The following is a 16,600-nucleotide window of genomic DNA, read 5'->3' as shown; positions in this document are numbered from 1 at the left end:
TCATAATACACCTGCAAATTTTTTTTTTCTGAATATAAGAAATTTCAATACACCTGTTGATTGGTACTAAAAACAGAGTAGGTTTATTTTCTCCCCAGCACTATAAAGGGATTTCATTTTCCTGTAGAAACCTGCGTATGTAATGGACTTCAGACTTCTCAAAACATCCTATGCATTGATTCATCGGATTGCCTATTTTGGTCTTGATCTCGCAAAGGACTCGATTTGCTCTGGTCTCTATCTTAGGACCTGCTTTTGACTTGACTTGGACTCCACTAAGCTAGTCGAGCTTCAGGGTTAGACTATTACACTCCAACAAATAACTGCGAAACGCATCAGCCTGGAGGCTTTAATATTTTGGTTTTGTTGTCGTAGTTGTCTTTAAATCTGCTATGCATAGATATGTGTCTGCGTATGTGTATCTGTGCGCATTTATGTTTACGAGTGCGTGTGCGAGAGTGAGATAAAGGAAGGGGCAGAAAATCAGTCAACAGGAGCCAGAAAAAGTAGTGACTGTGTTTATATTGCACTACTTTGCTCCCTGGCTGTGAGTCAAATGTAAAGAGAGACATCGGGAGGTAGAGGAGGCCTTCATTAAATGCAGCTCAGGCCCTGGTGAAACCCTGGTTAATGTCCCTATCATCTCTGGAGTGGTCCAGCGCCTAGCTTTCATTCCAAATGACTCATGTTTAATGCATCTCTGCAGTCCTTGTCATTTAACCTCACCTCTGGAGGTTCGGTCGGTGGGGGTGGGGGGTTGGATAGCGAAGGCTCCCACGAGACCCGTAGGGGGCAAACCGGCCATGCAGTTATTCTTCGCCCACTCTCCATTTACTTAACATGAGGAGAGCTGCTCCATGTCTAGCCTATTGCTGTGTAATCTCCCTACACCAACCCACCCCCCACCCCATCTTGCTGCATGAACCTGAACTCGAGGGTGGTCTAGGTTGCCGATGTGGCTCTCTCTCAAGCACTTTGCAACTCAGGCCGAGTGCTTAAGCGGGGGGAGGACTGGCGCTATGCTGTACGAGTTTATGACTTAGCGGTTTACTGTTTAGGTAAGCGCTCCAGTTTATAACCTTGGCAAGTGCTTGCAAATGAGATCGAAGGCTGCCAAACTCCATCACCCTCCTTCGTACTTGGGGGGGGCAACAGGTTTCCCCTCTTCTCATTACTCTGTGCTTTGTCTCGTGTCTGCTGAAGAAAGTTTGACCTTATGGAGAGAGATTAGCGCCAGCAGAGATTGTATTTGAATTGCCTACATTTGAGTTTGTCGCACTCATTCAACCGTTACATTCCAAAATTGAATTTGTAAGGTGCAATTTGAAATTGAATGCAGTGGCTTGAAATTGAATGTGATTGGTATTGAATTTAACGTTAAACCATTTCAAATTCAGGTTTCTCAATTCAGATGAAGCTCTCTGAGACACAGATCCAGGGATTTAATGTTGGAGAGCGTACAGCCTTTTGTTTTTTCCCGTTTAGTTTCTGCACATTCACTAGCTGTCTGTCAGTCGGAAACTGGGGAAATAGGAAAAATCTGTGCCAAAAGACCAGAAACTACAGTAGTAGTTGTACCAGTATGCAACAGAGTAATACTAGTACACTCTCCAATGTTGTTCGATTGAATCGGTTAATCTAAATTGAGAAAACTGCATTTGAAATTATAATTAAAGTTCAATTCAATAATAATCAAATTCAGTTTCATGCCATTGCATTCATTTTCAATTTGTCCCTTACAAATTCCATTTTTCCAATTCATTTACAACAAATTCATTTTTGCATTCAATGGTTCAATATGAGCATGGCAAATTCCAAATGATACAATTAAAATATATCTGCCACTAATCTCTCCCCATATCACCTTTCAGAATGATTTCAATATGACATGTCAACAGGTGCTTTATGGTAGAAAAGCATCAAGTATTATGGCCCAGATCAGATCGTTTGCACCACCAATGGGAGAAGATATATCTGCACCACCAAATGGGATGCAGACTGTGTAACAGGCTGTAAAAGAGATGAAATTCTACCCTTTGTTTCGCTTGATCTTCACACTGTATTTTCCTCTGATTTTTTCCCCCCGCTTACATTGAAATCGACTCCCTCTCTTTCTTTCCCTCTCCCTCACACACACCCACTCAATCTCTCCCTCCCTTCCCTACTCGGGATAATGGTAATTAGAATATCACCATGATTGAAATTTGGCAAATGTTGAAGAGGAAATGGGTTTTCTAATCAAAAGCTGCCTCAAAGCAGGAATCCTGACGCTTACTTGGCTTTAAAAAATATTCTCTTTAAGATGTGGGCCTAAACGGATGCCAGGCTGTGTATTATGGGCCAACACTGCTCATTTGTAGTGAGGGAATAGTATTGGAAGACGCGCAGATGTCCAAATGGAGACCTAAGATTTCTGAAATGGTGTCATCTAGTCTGTTTTTAGCCAGTTTTCACATAAGTTTATGTCATTTGTTTTTATTTTCTAGCTGAGTCTGCCTCCAGAGATATTTTTCTTTCGAATTGTCCAGTCAATGGCATTATATTGTGGATATGATGCAATTTGTTTGATTACGTATTTATTGTGTGATGATTAACGGTACACTGGTTGTCTATGAGAAGCCTTTAACCTCTAATGGGATATTTTGATCAGATTCCACCAGTATGCATGAATGTTTATCATTATTATTACTATTATTGCTATTATTATTACTGTTGTTGTTGTTGTTATTGTTATTGTTGTTATTCTGGGTTTCAATGAAGAGTTCTGGTGTCTCATAGTATAAATGCTATTTCAGAACTTTGCATCCTGCAAAGAATAAACTTCTGAGAGAAACATGGGGATCTTTTGTCATGGAAATGGTCAAATCTAAAGATGTTAACCTAAATATCAGCACAAGATATAGGCTGCTTCAGTCTAAAACATATTGGTAAAACCCCATTTCGTAGCCCATTGACTCTGCCTTTACACTTAAAAAATCTTAACCTTCAAGGCTAGCTGCTTCTCCAATCAACTGACATAATCTGTTATTAAATGCATAAACTGATTAACCATTTTCTTCTTCAAGAGACAAGCAGCACAAGTTTCTTTGCTTTTTTACTTGCCTTTTCCTGCACTTTACTAGTGAGCACTTCTATGCACTGGCAATTGGGGGCGGTTAACGGCAAATTGGGCTTTGAATGCTAACACCCCTCTCTCTTTTTTTCTCCTTCTGCCCTTCCCACCTCCTCCTCCTCCTCCTCCAACAACACAGGAGCGGCACAGTACCCAGGTAAGCCCTCCCTACGTCTCCTTTCTTTCTCCTCACCACCCGCTCTCTCACTTTTAGTCTAGCTTTTCCATCTTCTGTTTCTCGGCTTTGCAAGAAAAGCTGCCTCTCTGCATCTGGTGTTTCTCGGCCCATGATCTTTCCCCATCTCCACTTTCTCTCTCGCACATACTTTTTGTTTTTGTCTGTCTTGCTCTTGCGTTCTCCTCCAGCTTATTTACTCCAAATCTCACAATGCTGTTGTTGCTGTTGTCGCCTACCGATGTCCGCAATAGCACCAGCTGTAGTGCAGCAGAATACACCGCAGTCAATCAGAAAGTGTAAAGTCCAAAGAAATCCACGGCGCTTCATGATTTGAAGAGTCTCATTCCAAAACAAGATGTTGACCATTTAGAAAAGAGCGGCAGCTACTCTTACAATAGGCCTGCTGAAACTTCGTTCTGAGGAAAACTTGTTATGGAATAGGATTTAAGTTGCTATCTAACACTTTTGTCTACAAAATACTAACATATTTGAGGACTTTTGTTTAAATATTGAGACTGAGCATTTTCTCAGAATGGATAACGCTTTTGAATGAAACCTCAATGTAACTTGTTTATGCGAATGGGCAGGGGATCTTGGCTTATCAGCAGTTTCTTATGTTCAGTAGCCATTTTCATTCATTGTTCCATCTCTGCTTAATTCCGTAAAACCCTCCCAGATTAGTTTGATTGATTTGATCCCAATCTCCTTTTGCTAGGACTCCCAAGTCTTATGGAACGCTCCACCTAAAGGAGTTCTGCTTAAATGTGGTACATCGGTTTGAATGGAGCACCTTAACGCACCAATTAACATTTGCGTTTTCATTTTAGGCATTTAGCTGATGCATTGATCCGGAGTGACTTGCAGTGAGAGCAGAATATCTATCAATTCCTAGATCACCAGCATTACAAGCAACCAATAGCAAAGAAGGCAAAGGTCAAAGACACAGCCCCCCCAGCAATGAATGGAACAAATACTTGCATTTCCCTAGAATGATCAAATAAGAAATGGGGAGAAAAGGTAGAATTTTTGGTGAGATTACGTGCAACTAGTGAAGGAAGTAAATTTCTACCTTCCCCGACCCTTGAGAGGTGTTCAACTGACTGAAACAGTACCGCTTCTATCATGTTAATGCGGTAATATTCAAAAAATGCATTGCTTTCCCTCAATATTTACTGATAATATCGATCACTAAAGGCATGCCTACATTTACACAAACATTCCATATCATCAGAATGAGACAATTGTCTCATTTCAATTGAAGATACTCGCTGAAGGAAAAAAATAGTTTTTATTAAAATATAATGGAGTTTTTCGTTAGTGGTGGCTGTTTGCCTCATGATGATCACTGACTGGAGGTCATTCACCCATCATTTTATCTAACACTACATCACTGCCCATGGTTGCACTACACTGACACACCAGCAATTTTTCAAGTTGACAGGCCAGACAAGACACATGCACAATGGAATATCCACTGGAAGTTTCCAGAGCATTTGCTTCAAATGGTTTTGCAATGGATTTAAAGACTACCAGGATCATGTGTACAGTGTAACTCCCTCAGTTGTGCTGTCACCTCATTAAGTTCCAGTGAAGTGGACACCAACCTCTAACTTTACCACTTGTCAAATGAAGATGCATTTCACTCTTGTCTTAAGAAATACTGAATTCTTTGAGCAGATGGTTGGCACTGTAAGATGGGTGCAGGAGAACACTGTCTCTATTCACTTAATCTGGATAAGGGAACGTCTTCCCTGATCCAGTCTGCGTCTAGTGTGCACTTAAGTCACGTGAGCCATGCAAAATAGCACCACTCAAATGATGTCCATCAAGTGAAATCAAAAATAGCATAGCGCTTGATAAATTCTTACTCGATGTGAGCGTCTTGGTGAAGTCGTCTAGATTACTACAAAGCAAAGAAGGTTGTGAAGATGTGAAAAGTTGTGAAAAGCGACCTGACAATATAACAATTAAAATGTAAATCAAAACACCAATAATAGCTCACTACTACAACTTAACTAATGTCACTGCTAACATACACTTAACAAGGCCCACTTCGCTAACGTTACATCTTCAGCACAGTTTTAAGCCCTTCAATTTACTTGACCTGCATGTCTTTGGACTGTGGGAGGAAACCATAGGCTGTAAAAACAGATGACATCATCCATAGGTTTCTGAAGGGCTGTTTTGAAGCCTAAAGATTGGGTTTACGATCGCCGCCATGTTGTCATTTTTTGGAGCCAGCATAGCCAAAGCGAGGCAGAGGGTTCCCGTGGGGAAATTCGGGAATAGCTACCTGCTATTGGCCCGCAATCAACGACCTGTCGATCACTGGACAGGTGACCTGTCAATCACTAGGAAAACAACCCCATTTTATATCTGATATATCCCATTAATGACACAATTATTTAGAAAATCGCCATAAGGACAGGCATTAGAAGACATGAAATTAGCTACTGAGGCCATAACCTCTTGTCGAAAAAATTTGTTGACTTTATATTTTGAGCGAGAAGTTGGGTCGTGGTCTCATTGACTTGCATGGAGTTAGGCGGTTTGGAGTCTTTTTGGAGCCGGACTCTAACGGATGTTAGAGGAATTGCCGCCTGCTGCAACAAAAATTCACCCATAGTTTTGGTCGCTTGGAGGAAACCCACGAAAACACGGGGAGAACATGCAAACTCCACACAGAAAGGACCACAGTAGAGATTTGAACCAAGGACATTCTTGCTGTGAGGCGACAGCGACCTTACCAGGGAAACCAGGGAACTTGAAATTAATCTTCTACTAGCTAGCCAAACACTTTCACAAGCAATTTGAACTGTAGAGAAATGTGAAATGAAAAAAATAATTTTTCCAATGCAGCTGCAGTGGAAACGCTTCAGCAGGAGCAGTAACGAGTCGTATTTTTCACTGCTTTGGTCTTGCTTTCATGTTGCATCATTTTGAATAGTTAACTTAGCGAGCTAGTAAGTAAGCTAGTAACTCCAGAGCTTACCTTCGACCCCGACAACAGATACAACCACTCTCCAAGCTTCATTTTTGAGACGTTTATTCCTGTAGTCCTTCAAACAGAAGTTGTAGAGAAGCTTTGAATGGCTGGAATCAACTGCTCATGTAGTAGTGCAGAATTCTGATGGCCGATGACCACGAAAAGTTCAGCCACTCAGCTATATAAGAAATGAATGGACATCCAGTGACTTGTTGTTGATCGTGATGCTTACACTGTGAACTCACTGTTAAGACTTATCAGCACGCAGAGATTCTCGCCCTTCTGGCAACCTTAAAGATGGCCATCTTTGTACCACTGATAATTAATACCCCCCCCCCCCCCCCCATACCAAGATACTGTTAGAGTTTGCTAAAGACACTGTCTGCTTTTAATCAAGTCATGTCGCCTCTCCAGCCACCCTCACACCCCCTCTCTCCCCTTTCTCCTCTACCAAGCCTTTTAATCCAATTATTAGTGCCAGCGCCAGTTATTTATACGTACATGAATTAGAATTGAACTGCAAGAGATCCTCCCATGGGGGCAGATTGGACAGAGCCCAGTCCTTCACAGGCCTGTGCCCGCTCATAAACCTACGCTGCTGCCACCGAGCAATGATCGCCCCTGCAGCTGATTGCCAACAAAGCAGCGCCCCCTGCATACACACAAACAGACACACACCTACAATGCCAGAGACAATCGTAATCACATTTGACTTTATGTAAAAAGACCCGCAGCAATATCAATTTAGCCTCTGTAGACCAGAGTGCAACACAGCCGAAAGACATTGTAGCCCATATTCATAAAGCTCAGTGGTAACAGGGTTGCGTAGTGTGAAATCTGCAGCACAGTAATTTGAGATGATTCATAAAGTTAGCGTGGCGGTGGCTACCGCTGCAGACACTCTTCACTCTGGTGTTATTTTCTGTGATGGCCCAGGTGAAAGCCAATGAAAATCGGTGACCATACAGTATAGTCTCTTTGGTTTGACTTTAAAGCAGGGTGTCTGCAGGTCACAGTCATCATATTATCTAAACTCAAGGTTTTAAAAGGTTTTGAATACAGCTAAATCAAACAATTAACATATTCAATTCAGTTTTAGAAATTTTTAAAATATTGCAGTTTCTGGGTGCTCTTTTTTTCGAGTGACAAATTAGCCCAGTTACACAGACCTATGTTTCTGATAAGTCTACAGTTGTTTTCACATTCACATTTATTTCATTTGCAAAATCAGTCTTATTTTTTGTTTTATTTAGCCTTTATTTTACCAGTCCCATTGAGATTCAAAATCTCTTTTCCAAGGGAGACCTTATACTTCATCGTAACAGGCATTAACAAGGTCTTAAAAATTACTTTTAAAACAATGTAAAATGAAAATGTAAAATTTAACTTGTTATTTGGTTGTTTTGGCTTAAATGAATGAGGCATCAACCCTGTTGCTTAGATCCAAACTAGGCATGTAATAGCTTTTGATTAAGAAGTAGAAGGCCACTTTTGAAAAGGAGTGGAGAGCCAGCAAAATATTTCATGTTGACAAATGTCACAGTGCTTCCTTGCCTGACCTGCCGCTACAGAAAAGACTTTTTTCCTGCGTGCGTGACTTGTCTGTTTGTTTTGTATGCCAATCAATAGCAGGAAGACGTGAGAGGATGGAGGTGGGCTGAGGGACATAGCAGTTAAACACAAGGATCCTTATCCATGTGTGCTCAGAGAGACTCTTTAAACACACACAAACAGATCCATGCGCGCGCGCACACACACACACCCACACACATACACACACAGTGTACAGCTCAGACTAACGACAAAATCAATCACATGCATACGTTGTTTGCTTGTCATCCTGTGTGCTTTGCTTTTATAACACATGTTCAATTTCTCAAGCTAGTGAAGCTGTATCTGTGTTTCCACTGTATGTATTCAACTATGGCAGCCCACTGCGGCAAGGTCATCTCTCACTGTACCAAGAACATTTTTCAACCACAACAATGTGTCTGTGCTATTGCAATGTCAATAGTCCCCAGTCCAATACATTGTAATCTACATCTGTCAATACATGATATACTTATAGCTGAGCTGAGAGCTGAGGATGCAGCTTGTTCATTTAATAGCTCTTGGTTTTGTTTGGCTCTGTTTGACTCTTGTTTTCCACCTAACCTTCATCCAGTGTGCTTTGTGCACATTGAATTAATTTGATGAATCTTTCACCTTATCGAATCTCAACAACAGAGTGGTTGAAATTTAAAATACATCTCATTTAGCTTTGTAAACCACACAGGACTAGTATTAAATGGGGACCTCATGTAATGAATGAATTACCTACCAACTTCTGCTTTTTGTAAAACGCATTCAGACAGGATAATGAAATTCCTTGAAATTACCGGGGCTCCAGATACAATTGTGTAAGGTCAAGATTTTACAATTCATCACTTCCTGATTTAGCAATGCAAAACTTTCTACTGTAGATTCCACTAATGCCTCCATTGTTTATGACTGGAGAAAAATGGAAATTCCACGTCTAGATTACAGATTACAGATTTTTTTGGTGTTTTTTTTGTTTTTTTTAGCAGCTTCACTTGCATGGTGTAAAAACAAAAATCTCTAAATAATTAAAATAATAGAAAAAAAAAATACCTACCTAGCTAACATACAACAAACACGGCTCATTAGCAAACAAGGCTACACTTACAAAAAAATGCACACGTTTGCAGAGATAGATAGAGAGAAAGATTTAGAGTTTATTTTATTTGTTTATTCAACCTTTATTTTACTAGGTGAACATACAACATCACATACAATAAAATAAAGAAAAAAAAGGAGAAAGAGAAAAATGAAAGGCAGGTACAACATCAAACTAGTACAGCCTTCACAATTATGACAAGGCACCACAGGTGAAAATGGACATTTTGGCTAGATTGGTCGATTTTGCGATGTTATATATACTGTATATATTGGTTGTATAACTACTGTAGTTTCATAAAATATAAAAACAATTATAAAAAAAAACAGCTATAAGTAGTTAATTCATACATTTTTATGTCAGCTGTGACAAGTACATCAAGCACAAAATGATATGCAAAACATTTTGTCAACTTGTAGATTTTGCCACCAAATTTGATCTGCTGCATACTGAGTAGGATTTTGCTGCTTGTGGCTTGTAAACACAACTTGCGGTTGCCAGAACAGTAAAAGCCAGTAAAAAAGTACAGCGAGGCAAAACACCAAGCAGACAAGGGTCGTTCCAAAACTAGAGTGAATCTGTTGGCTTTCACCCGTTGGCGAGTAGTGAAGGAGAGGATGGGCATGAAGAGCGACGCAGAGTTGGTCTGTTTTCTGTTGGACAGGTAGGTGCCGGTTGGCTTAGCTATCAGCTTTTCTACTACAAAGAAGCTACGCTAACAATGGTAGCTAGCTGCCAGCTCACATACTCGCTCTGTCCAGAACTCCAGAGGTCAGGACTGCTACTGTAGCCAGTGTGGGTTTTAGATATAAAAGGATTCAGCAGTGGTTTTGGTTGCAGGCGTATTCACCCACTGCCAAAAAAGTATGTCTTTAACTAAAATACACTGCATTGCCAAAAATATGTGGACACTCCTTCTAATTAGTGGATTTGGCCATTTTAGCCACACACATTGCTGACAGGTAGAAAACCAAGCACACAGCCATGCAATCACCATAGACAAACATTGGCAGTAGCATGGGCCAGAAGAGTTCAGTGACTTTCAACGTGACACCATCCTAGGATGCCAACAGTTAGTCAAATTTCTGCCCTGCTAGAACTGCCTCACTGTAAGTGCTGTTATTGTGAAGTGGAAATGTCTAGGAGCAACAACAGCTCAGGCGTGAATTGGTCGGCCACACAAGCTCACAGAATGGGACTATCAAGTGCTGAAGCGCGTAGCGCGTACAAATCGTCTGTCCTCGGTTGCGACACTCACTACCTAGTTCCAAACTGCCTCTGGAAGCAACATCAGCACAAGAACTGTTCGTAGGGAGCTTCATGGAATGGGTTTCCATGGGCGAGCAGCCGTACACAAGCCTAAGATCACCATATGCAATGCCAAGTGTTGGCTGGAGCAGTCACTGGACTCTGGAGCAGTGGAAACATGTTTTCTGGTGATGAATCATGCTTCACCATCTGGTGAAGTGTGACGAATCTGGGTTTGGCGGATGCTAGGAGAACACTAACTGTCCGAATACACAGTGCCAACTGTAAAGTTTGATGGAGGAGGAATAATGGCCTGGGCTGGTTTTCATGGTTTGGGATAGGCCCCTTAGTTCCAGTGAAGGGAAATCTTAACACTACAGCATACAATGACATTCTAAATGATTGTGTGCTTCCAACTTTGTTGGAAAAATTTAGGGAAGGCCCTTCCCTGTTTCAGCATGACAATGCCCCCGTGAACAAAGCGAGATCAGAGATCGGTGTAGAAGAACTTGACTAGTCTGCACAGAGCCCGAACTCAACCCTATCGAACACCTTTGGGATGAATTGGAACGTCAACTGCGAGCCGGGCCTCATCACCCAACATCAGTGCCCGGCCTCACTAATGCTCTTGTGGCTGAATGGAAGCAAATCCTGCAGCAATGTTCCACCATCCAGTGGAAAGCCTTCCCGGAAGAGTGGAGGCTGTTATAGCTGCAAAGTGGGGATCAACTCCAGATTAAAGCCCATTATTTTACAGTGAGATGTTTGATGAGCAGGTGTCCATGTAGTGTAGCTGGTAATTTACAGGAGGATTTTTTGATATCATTTGTATCTCTATAGTATAGTATACTAGTACTAGTATTTCTATTTTGTGGGGTATTTCCGAGAAAAAAAAATCTTAAACTTTTGCGATAAACATAATATTTTTAAATAAAGAAAGAAATGAGCAATGCCTGTCAACTGAGAGGGACAACCTTAATGAATTCCAAATCTTTTTCGCAAAACACAGCTCTGCTAGCTCAGTCTAGATGTAAGCCAGCAAAAAAATTTGTGCCAGCATAGAATAGTCGTTATGGTTACAAACACACATTGTGTTACAAACGTTGGTCGAGCGAGATACACTCTACACTGGAGAGAGAGCACCGACTCCTTAGCATTGGCCAAACTTAATTCCAAATCTTTTACTCAAAAAACACAGTTCTGCTAGCTCAATCTAGTTGTAACTAAAAACTTCACCAGAAAAAATACATTTGTTGCCTGATTGGTTGTTAAGGTTCAGTTAAGGTTCCCTGAGATTTTGGAGTGGCTGATTACAGGGCCTGGGACAGCCACAGAGACCAGATTTTTTCTCAGAGCATTTGATTTATTGATAGCTGTCGGGACGTAAAGAGAATTTGATTTTGTTTGAGTGGCTCACTTTAAAGTTATTGCATTTTCAAAAATCCATCCATTTTTACAGGCAGTTTCACACTAACTCCAGGAAACGCATCACAGCTGGACTCGGTCCTGATTGACTCTCCTCACTAAAGAATGACTGAAATCCGTCCAATCAGGCCAGTTTGCGGCACTGGAAAGCCTCCACTCAGCAGGCTTACCTCATTTGAATGAGAGGGGCTGATGTCGGCCAGTCAAGGTCAAGTATTGTGAGGACTTAGCCTTCAAATTTATTCAATTTAACTAATTCAATTCAACTTTTAACCAAGCTACATTTATTCGCAAACCATCATGAAGAACATTTTTCTTATCCTGAACCAGAATATATTTGAAACCAAAATCAGGAAAACTGAATAATATGGGAAATGACATGCAGTGAAACTACTGGACTGGTCGTTGCTTTGCAGGTACACATACACCAGGCAGCAAGTTCACAAAGTATACTGCATTTGAACACACAATGATGCCCACAGTAAGCAGAGGTAGACACTAGAGTGTGGATATGAGAGAGGACAGGGGGATGCTGCAGTGCCCTCCATCTCCCTCCCTTATTCTCTCTCTCTTTCTCTCTCTCTCACCATCTCTCCTTCGCTGCCTCGTTCAGCCCTTGTGCAGGCTTTCAGCTCGCTTTTGTTTATCTGACAGGGGATGTAGAAGCATCTCTCTCTCTCTCTCTCTCTCTCTCTCTCTCTGTCTCTTTCTCTCTCTCTCTCTCCTTCCTTCTCTCCATCCCTTCCCCTCTCTCTCTCTTTCTCTCTTTCCTCCCTGAAAGAGATTTCCAAATGAGTGAGCCCAGACCACAGCTGCCTCTCTGACGCATTAATCACTTGGCTGCCACCCCCTCCCCTCCTACACACACACACTCTCTCTCTCTCACACACACACACACACACACACAGATAACCTGGTTTGACTCGCACAAGTAAATGCATGTACCACCACCGTGTGATATAAACACGTGTCAACGCACACGACTTGAGAGCATACATATAAAACACACACACACCGACACACCAGGATGACACACACTCACATTCACCAATACACACACACACACACACACACAGAGCATCCGCCCACCACTCAAGTGATCTTGACTCTTTATACTACACCAACTCCCTCTCGTTCTCTCTCTCTCTCTCTCTCTCCATCCAGCCATGGCTCCCACATGACCCTCCATTTTCCTCGCCATTAGCGACACCAACCAGCAGCCGCTTTCCATCCCTCCCTCTCTCCCTCGCCGCTCCTCTGTTTACTTCTCTGTTTCTTTATTTGAATCTGGCACAATACCTCCCCTCCGTCTCCTCTGAGCAAAGCCGGGGGATGAAGGGAAGGAGGAAGGGAGAGAGGAGGGAGCAAGGCAAGCCTGATCTCTATGTTAATTTGTGGGAATCATATGGAAAGCAGCACATCCCCGGTTTATGAAACTGCCCTCTATATGAACAGTGAACGCACCCTGACAGTGCAACGTAGCTTGAAGGGTGGGTGGGGGTTGGGAGTGGGGTTGGGGGGGTTAATTAATTATAGACTGATATGGGTTTTTGAAGGCCGATACCGATACTTCGGTTGAGCTGTCGATAGCTGATATTTTGTGGTGATACTGAATATCTTTAAATTAGACAGTTTTCAAAAAGACAGCTCAAAAAATGAAAAGGATTCGTTTTTTTCCAGAAAAACAATATTCTTGGAAGAGTAGAAAAGCCTCTGCAACAGCATTTAGATCACAGGACACTTCAATCGGGAGAGACTAGGTTGAATGCTCAAATGCAAAATTTATTCAGAAGCGAAACATGTTGCAAACTTCGGCATAAATGGTGAAACTCCTCCCGTTCATGAAGTTAGGAGTACATCCGTGGATGGATGTAGGAATTAGGAAGCCCCGCCCCCCTGATGGGGTGGAGGAGCGGCGAAGTTAAGCACAGCAACTGGACTGACAGCAGCGTACAGCATAGTTCTGTGAGTAGCACAACAGCATACAGGTGACGTGTATATACTCCCGGCCACTTAGACGATTGGCTCTCTGAAAAAGAGAGGGAAGGTGACAGCTAACTCTGATTGGTTCCCTGGAAAAAGAGGGAAAGTGTTTGCCAACTCTGGGTAAAGAGAAAGCATGAATGAAACTAGAGAGAGGGTGGATGGTTTTAGGTAGTCTTCCTGATTGAACTTGAGTGTAGACTTCACTAAAACTCTCCATTGAAAACCATATTACTAAGATTGTTTTAGGTGGGTTAGCAGCAGCTTAAGGCAGGGTGAGGCAGATTTCACTGCAGGTTTTACAGACTAGAGTAAAACAAGCGAAAACTAGCTCAGCGCTTGTTTCATGCTTACCAGGTATGAGTGACTTGGCGAATTAACAACTAACAACTTAACAGCTAACGTTACCGGTAACATAGCAAGGCGTACTATACTAACATTACAAGTCCAACAAATGATAGCCAAAATGAAATGAAAAATGAAACAATCTAATGTTGTAAAATGCCTTATCGGGAAATCAGGGAACTTCAAATGAATGTTGTTCTAGCTAGCAAAATGCTTCCACAAGCAATTTGAATCATATAGAAATGTGATATGTTTTAATAAATGGCCAATATTGGTCTGATATATTTGCAAACCAATATATCAGTCTAACTCTAGACGACTTCATTTCCTGCACCCCTGGCTGACTCCTACCTATTCTAGTACATTAGATATTACTTGATTATAAACAAACTATCAATTGTACATTGGTTCTGAAATCTGTAATGCATTAATATTCCACAATGATGAAATCAAGGGATGAATCAAATTAATCGTTTAATTTCAGAATGATAACACAGAAAGCTGTTCCATCTCGCAACACAAAAATGTTGGTGACATTCTTTCATCTAAAGTATTTCTTCAGGAAACTTTTCCATTTCGCAGACACAAAAATGTGGGTGGCATTTGTTCATCTAAACTCTTTCTTCAGTGATGACCCAAATTGTGGTGTCTGTGGTGAAGTTCACAAGTAAACTGCAGGAAGTAAGCCTACAGAATGAAAATCAATAGTTAGCTAGTGCCACCACCAGCGAAGGTGCAGAGTTCAAGCCCAGTATCAGCAAAATTGCTTTTCAGCAACATAAAAAAAAAATGATTGAAGTTGTTTTTAACTGCCAGATGTCATACATACAACTGCAGAATTTACATTAAACGATGACTCAGATTTAGTTTTGGCTGACTTAAGTCACATGCGTACTTTATGTTCGTCAGATAAGACGAGATACATGGGGAATATTATTCACCTTGACAAATTGGGTTTTAAGATTAAATTTTAAATTTCAAGAGAGAGGGTAAAACCAATACCTGTTTTACCTGAAATATCTAGGCAGCATTGCTTCTGAAATACAGCATCAAAACTCAAGTGTTGCTTTTCTTTTCTTCAGCAAGAAAGATAATGTCATTTCAAATAATAATATCAATAACAATAATAAAAATAATAATAATAATAATCCTTTGCTGACACGTATGGCAGAAGTGTCAAATCATGACTGCAAGTGTGGGAAAATATATTTGATTTTTGTATTTAATTCAAAGAAAATATTCAGTCAGGTACAGTTTAATTATGGTTGATTAAATGGTCAAATATAGTCCTTTTTATAGTCCTTTTGATGTATTCACATAGTATTGATAGTATTGTTAAATTAATTCAAGGTTAATTAAATTCATATTGATATCTAAGTACAAATTAAAGAGGTAGGAGAGGTAATATTTTTAGCATCTTGGGTGTAAGACATGGATGCATCTTCTCAGCAGAAGTTAATGATGGACTTCCATGTTCATATGTTAATAACAAGCTACATTTTAAGTGAGGTTACTTTCTGTCAAGTCTCAAAATGGAATATGAAATGATCCGCACGTATCAGGAGGCTTCAGCGCAGCGCTTTCACAACTGCAGTTGCATCCTCTGTATTTCAGACATGTACTGGTGATGTAAAGTGGCTTTCTGTGAGCCGGAGTGCATGTAAATTGATCTGTGAAAATGCCGCTGAAGCAGCATCTGCTTCCCTAAGACTTCCATGGAAAAGTAGAATGTTCTATCAGTTTATTGGAGCTACACAGCGGATCATTAACCTATCCCTCGCTTGTAATTTCCCTGAAATTACAACATGAACTTATGTGGTGACCTATCCGTTTTCTCTATACTACCAGGGAAAAGAAATGCAAAGTGAGAGCAAAGACAAAGTGATGCCATTTTGCAGTTGAAGACAGCACTTGTAATTTGTTCAGTAGAATAGCCAGTGGAGAGACTGGAGAGAGCATAATTGTCTTGATGTTACCTGATGGAATGTATGTTGCATTTGACCTGAAATCCAGTCAGTAACAAATCAGCAACACCCAAATATCAGCTTCATAACAGCGGTAGCATATCCATAAATAATTATTATATAATTGTCTCAAAGACCCTCCTTTAGATTCCGACTAATGCTGGAGCATGTACCAAATTTAATGAAATCAGCTTGTTGAGATTAAAGGAAAAATCCACTCTAAAACACACTGAGGTTTAACTCAACCAATGAGATTATTTCTGCCTGCACAGCAGCTCTGCCTCCAAAAAATGTTAACTAACTAAAAAACTAAAAGCAAATCTTGGTGGGTAGAATCACCCACAGCAAATACAATACATATATGTTGACATGGGATATAATTATTCAAATGCACAAATGAAGAATACAGCACAGAAGTCCCATTGATTTTTTTGAGGCAATGTAAAAAGAAAATAGGAGCGCTGCCTTGTATTCTTTGTGTATTATCACAAACATGCTACAATATAGCGACACGCTTACACCCACCACTGAGGGCTTTGAAATCCTTTATAGAGAGATTATTTCAATCACTATAGTAAGGGTTGAAATTTGCTTTACGCCAAATACAAGCTCAGCGATGAGATAAAGGCAGTTCATACAGCGTAGCAGTGGCAGCACAAAAGCCACTCTTACTGCAAGCATG

General features: G+C 40.9%; 1 protein-coding gene across 1 annotated transcript in view; it reads left to right on the top strand.

Annotated features, from left to right (window-relative positions):
* Window positions 1–16,600, top strand: part of cadm1a (cell adhesion molecule 1a) — a 366,432-nt gene that overhangs the window by 251,950 nt on the left and 97,882 nt on the right. Inside the window, exon 2 of the mRNA XM_078286385.1 lies at window positions 3,252–3,269. Coding sequence (XP_078142511.1) covers window positions 3,252–3,269 — 18 coding nt within the window. The remainder of the gene's footprint in view (window positions 1–3,251; window positions 3,270–16,600) is intronic.

Source organism: Centroberyx gerrardi, chromosome 11 (assembly GCF_048128805.1).
Source record: "Centroberyx gerrardi isolate f3 chromosome 11, fCenGer3.hap1.cur.20231027, whole genome shotgun sequence".
Classification (NCBI taxonomy): Eukaryota; Metazoa; Chordata; class Actinopteri; order Beryciformes; family Berycidae; genus Centroberyx; species Centroberyx gerrardi.
Note: the sequence above shows the minus strand (reverse complement) of the source record. Positions and strands in the feature narration are given on the sequence as shown.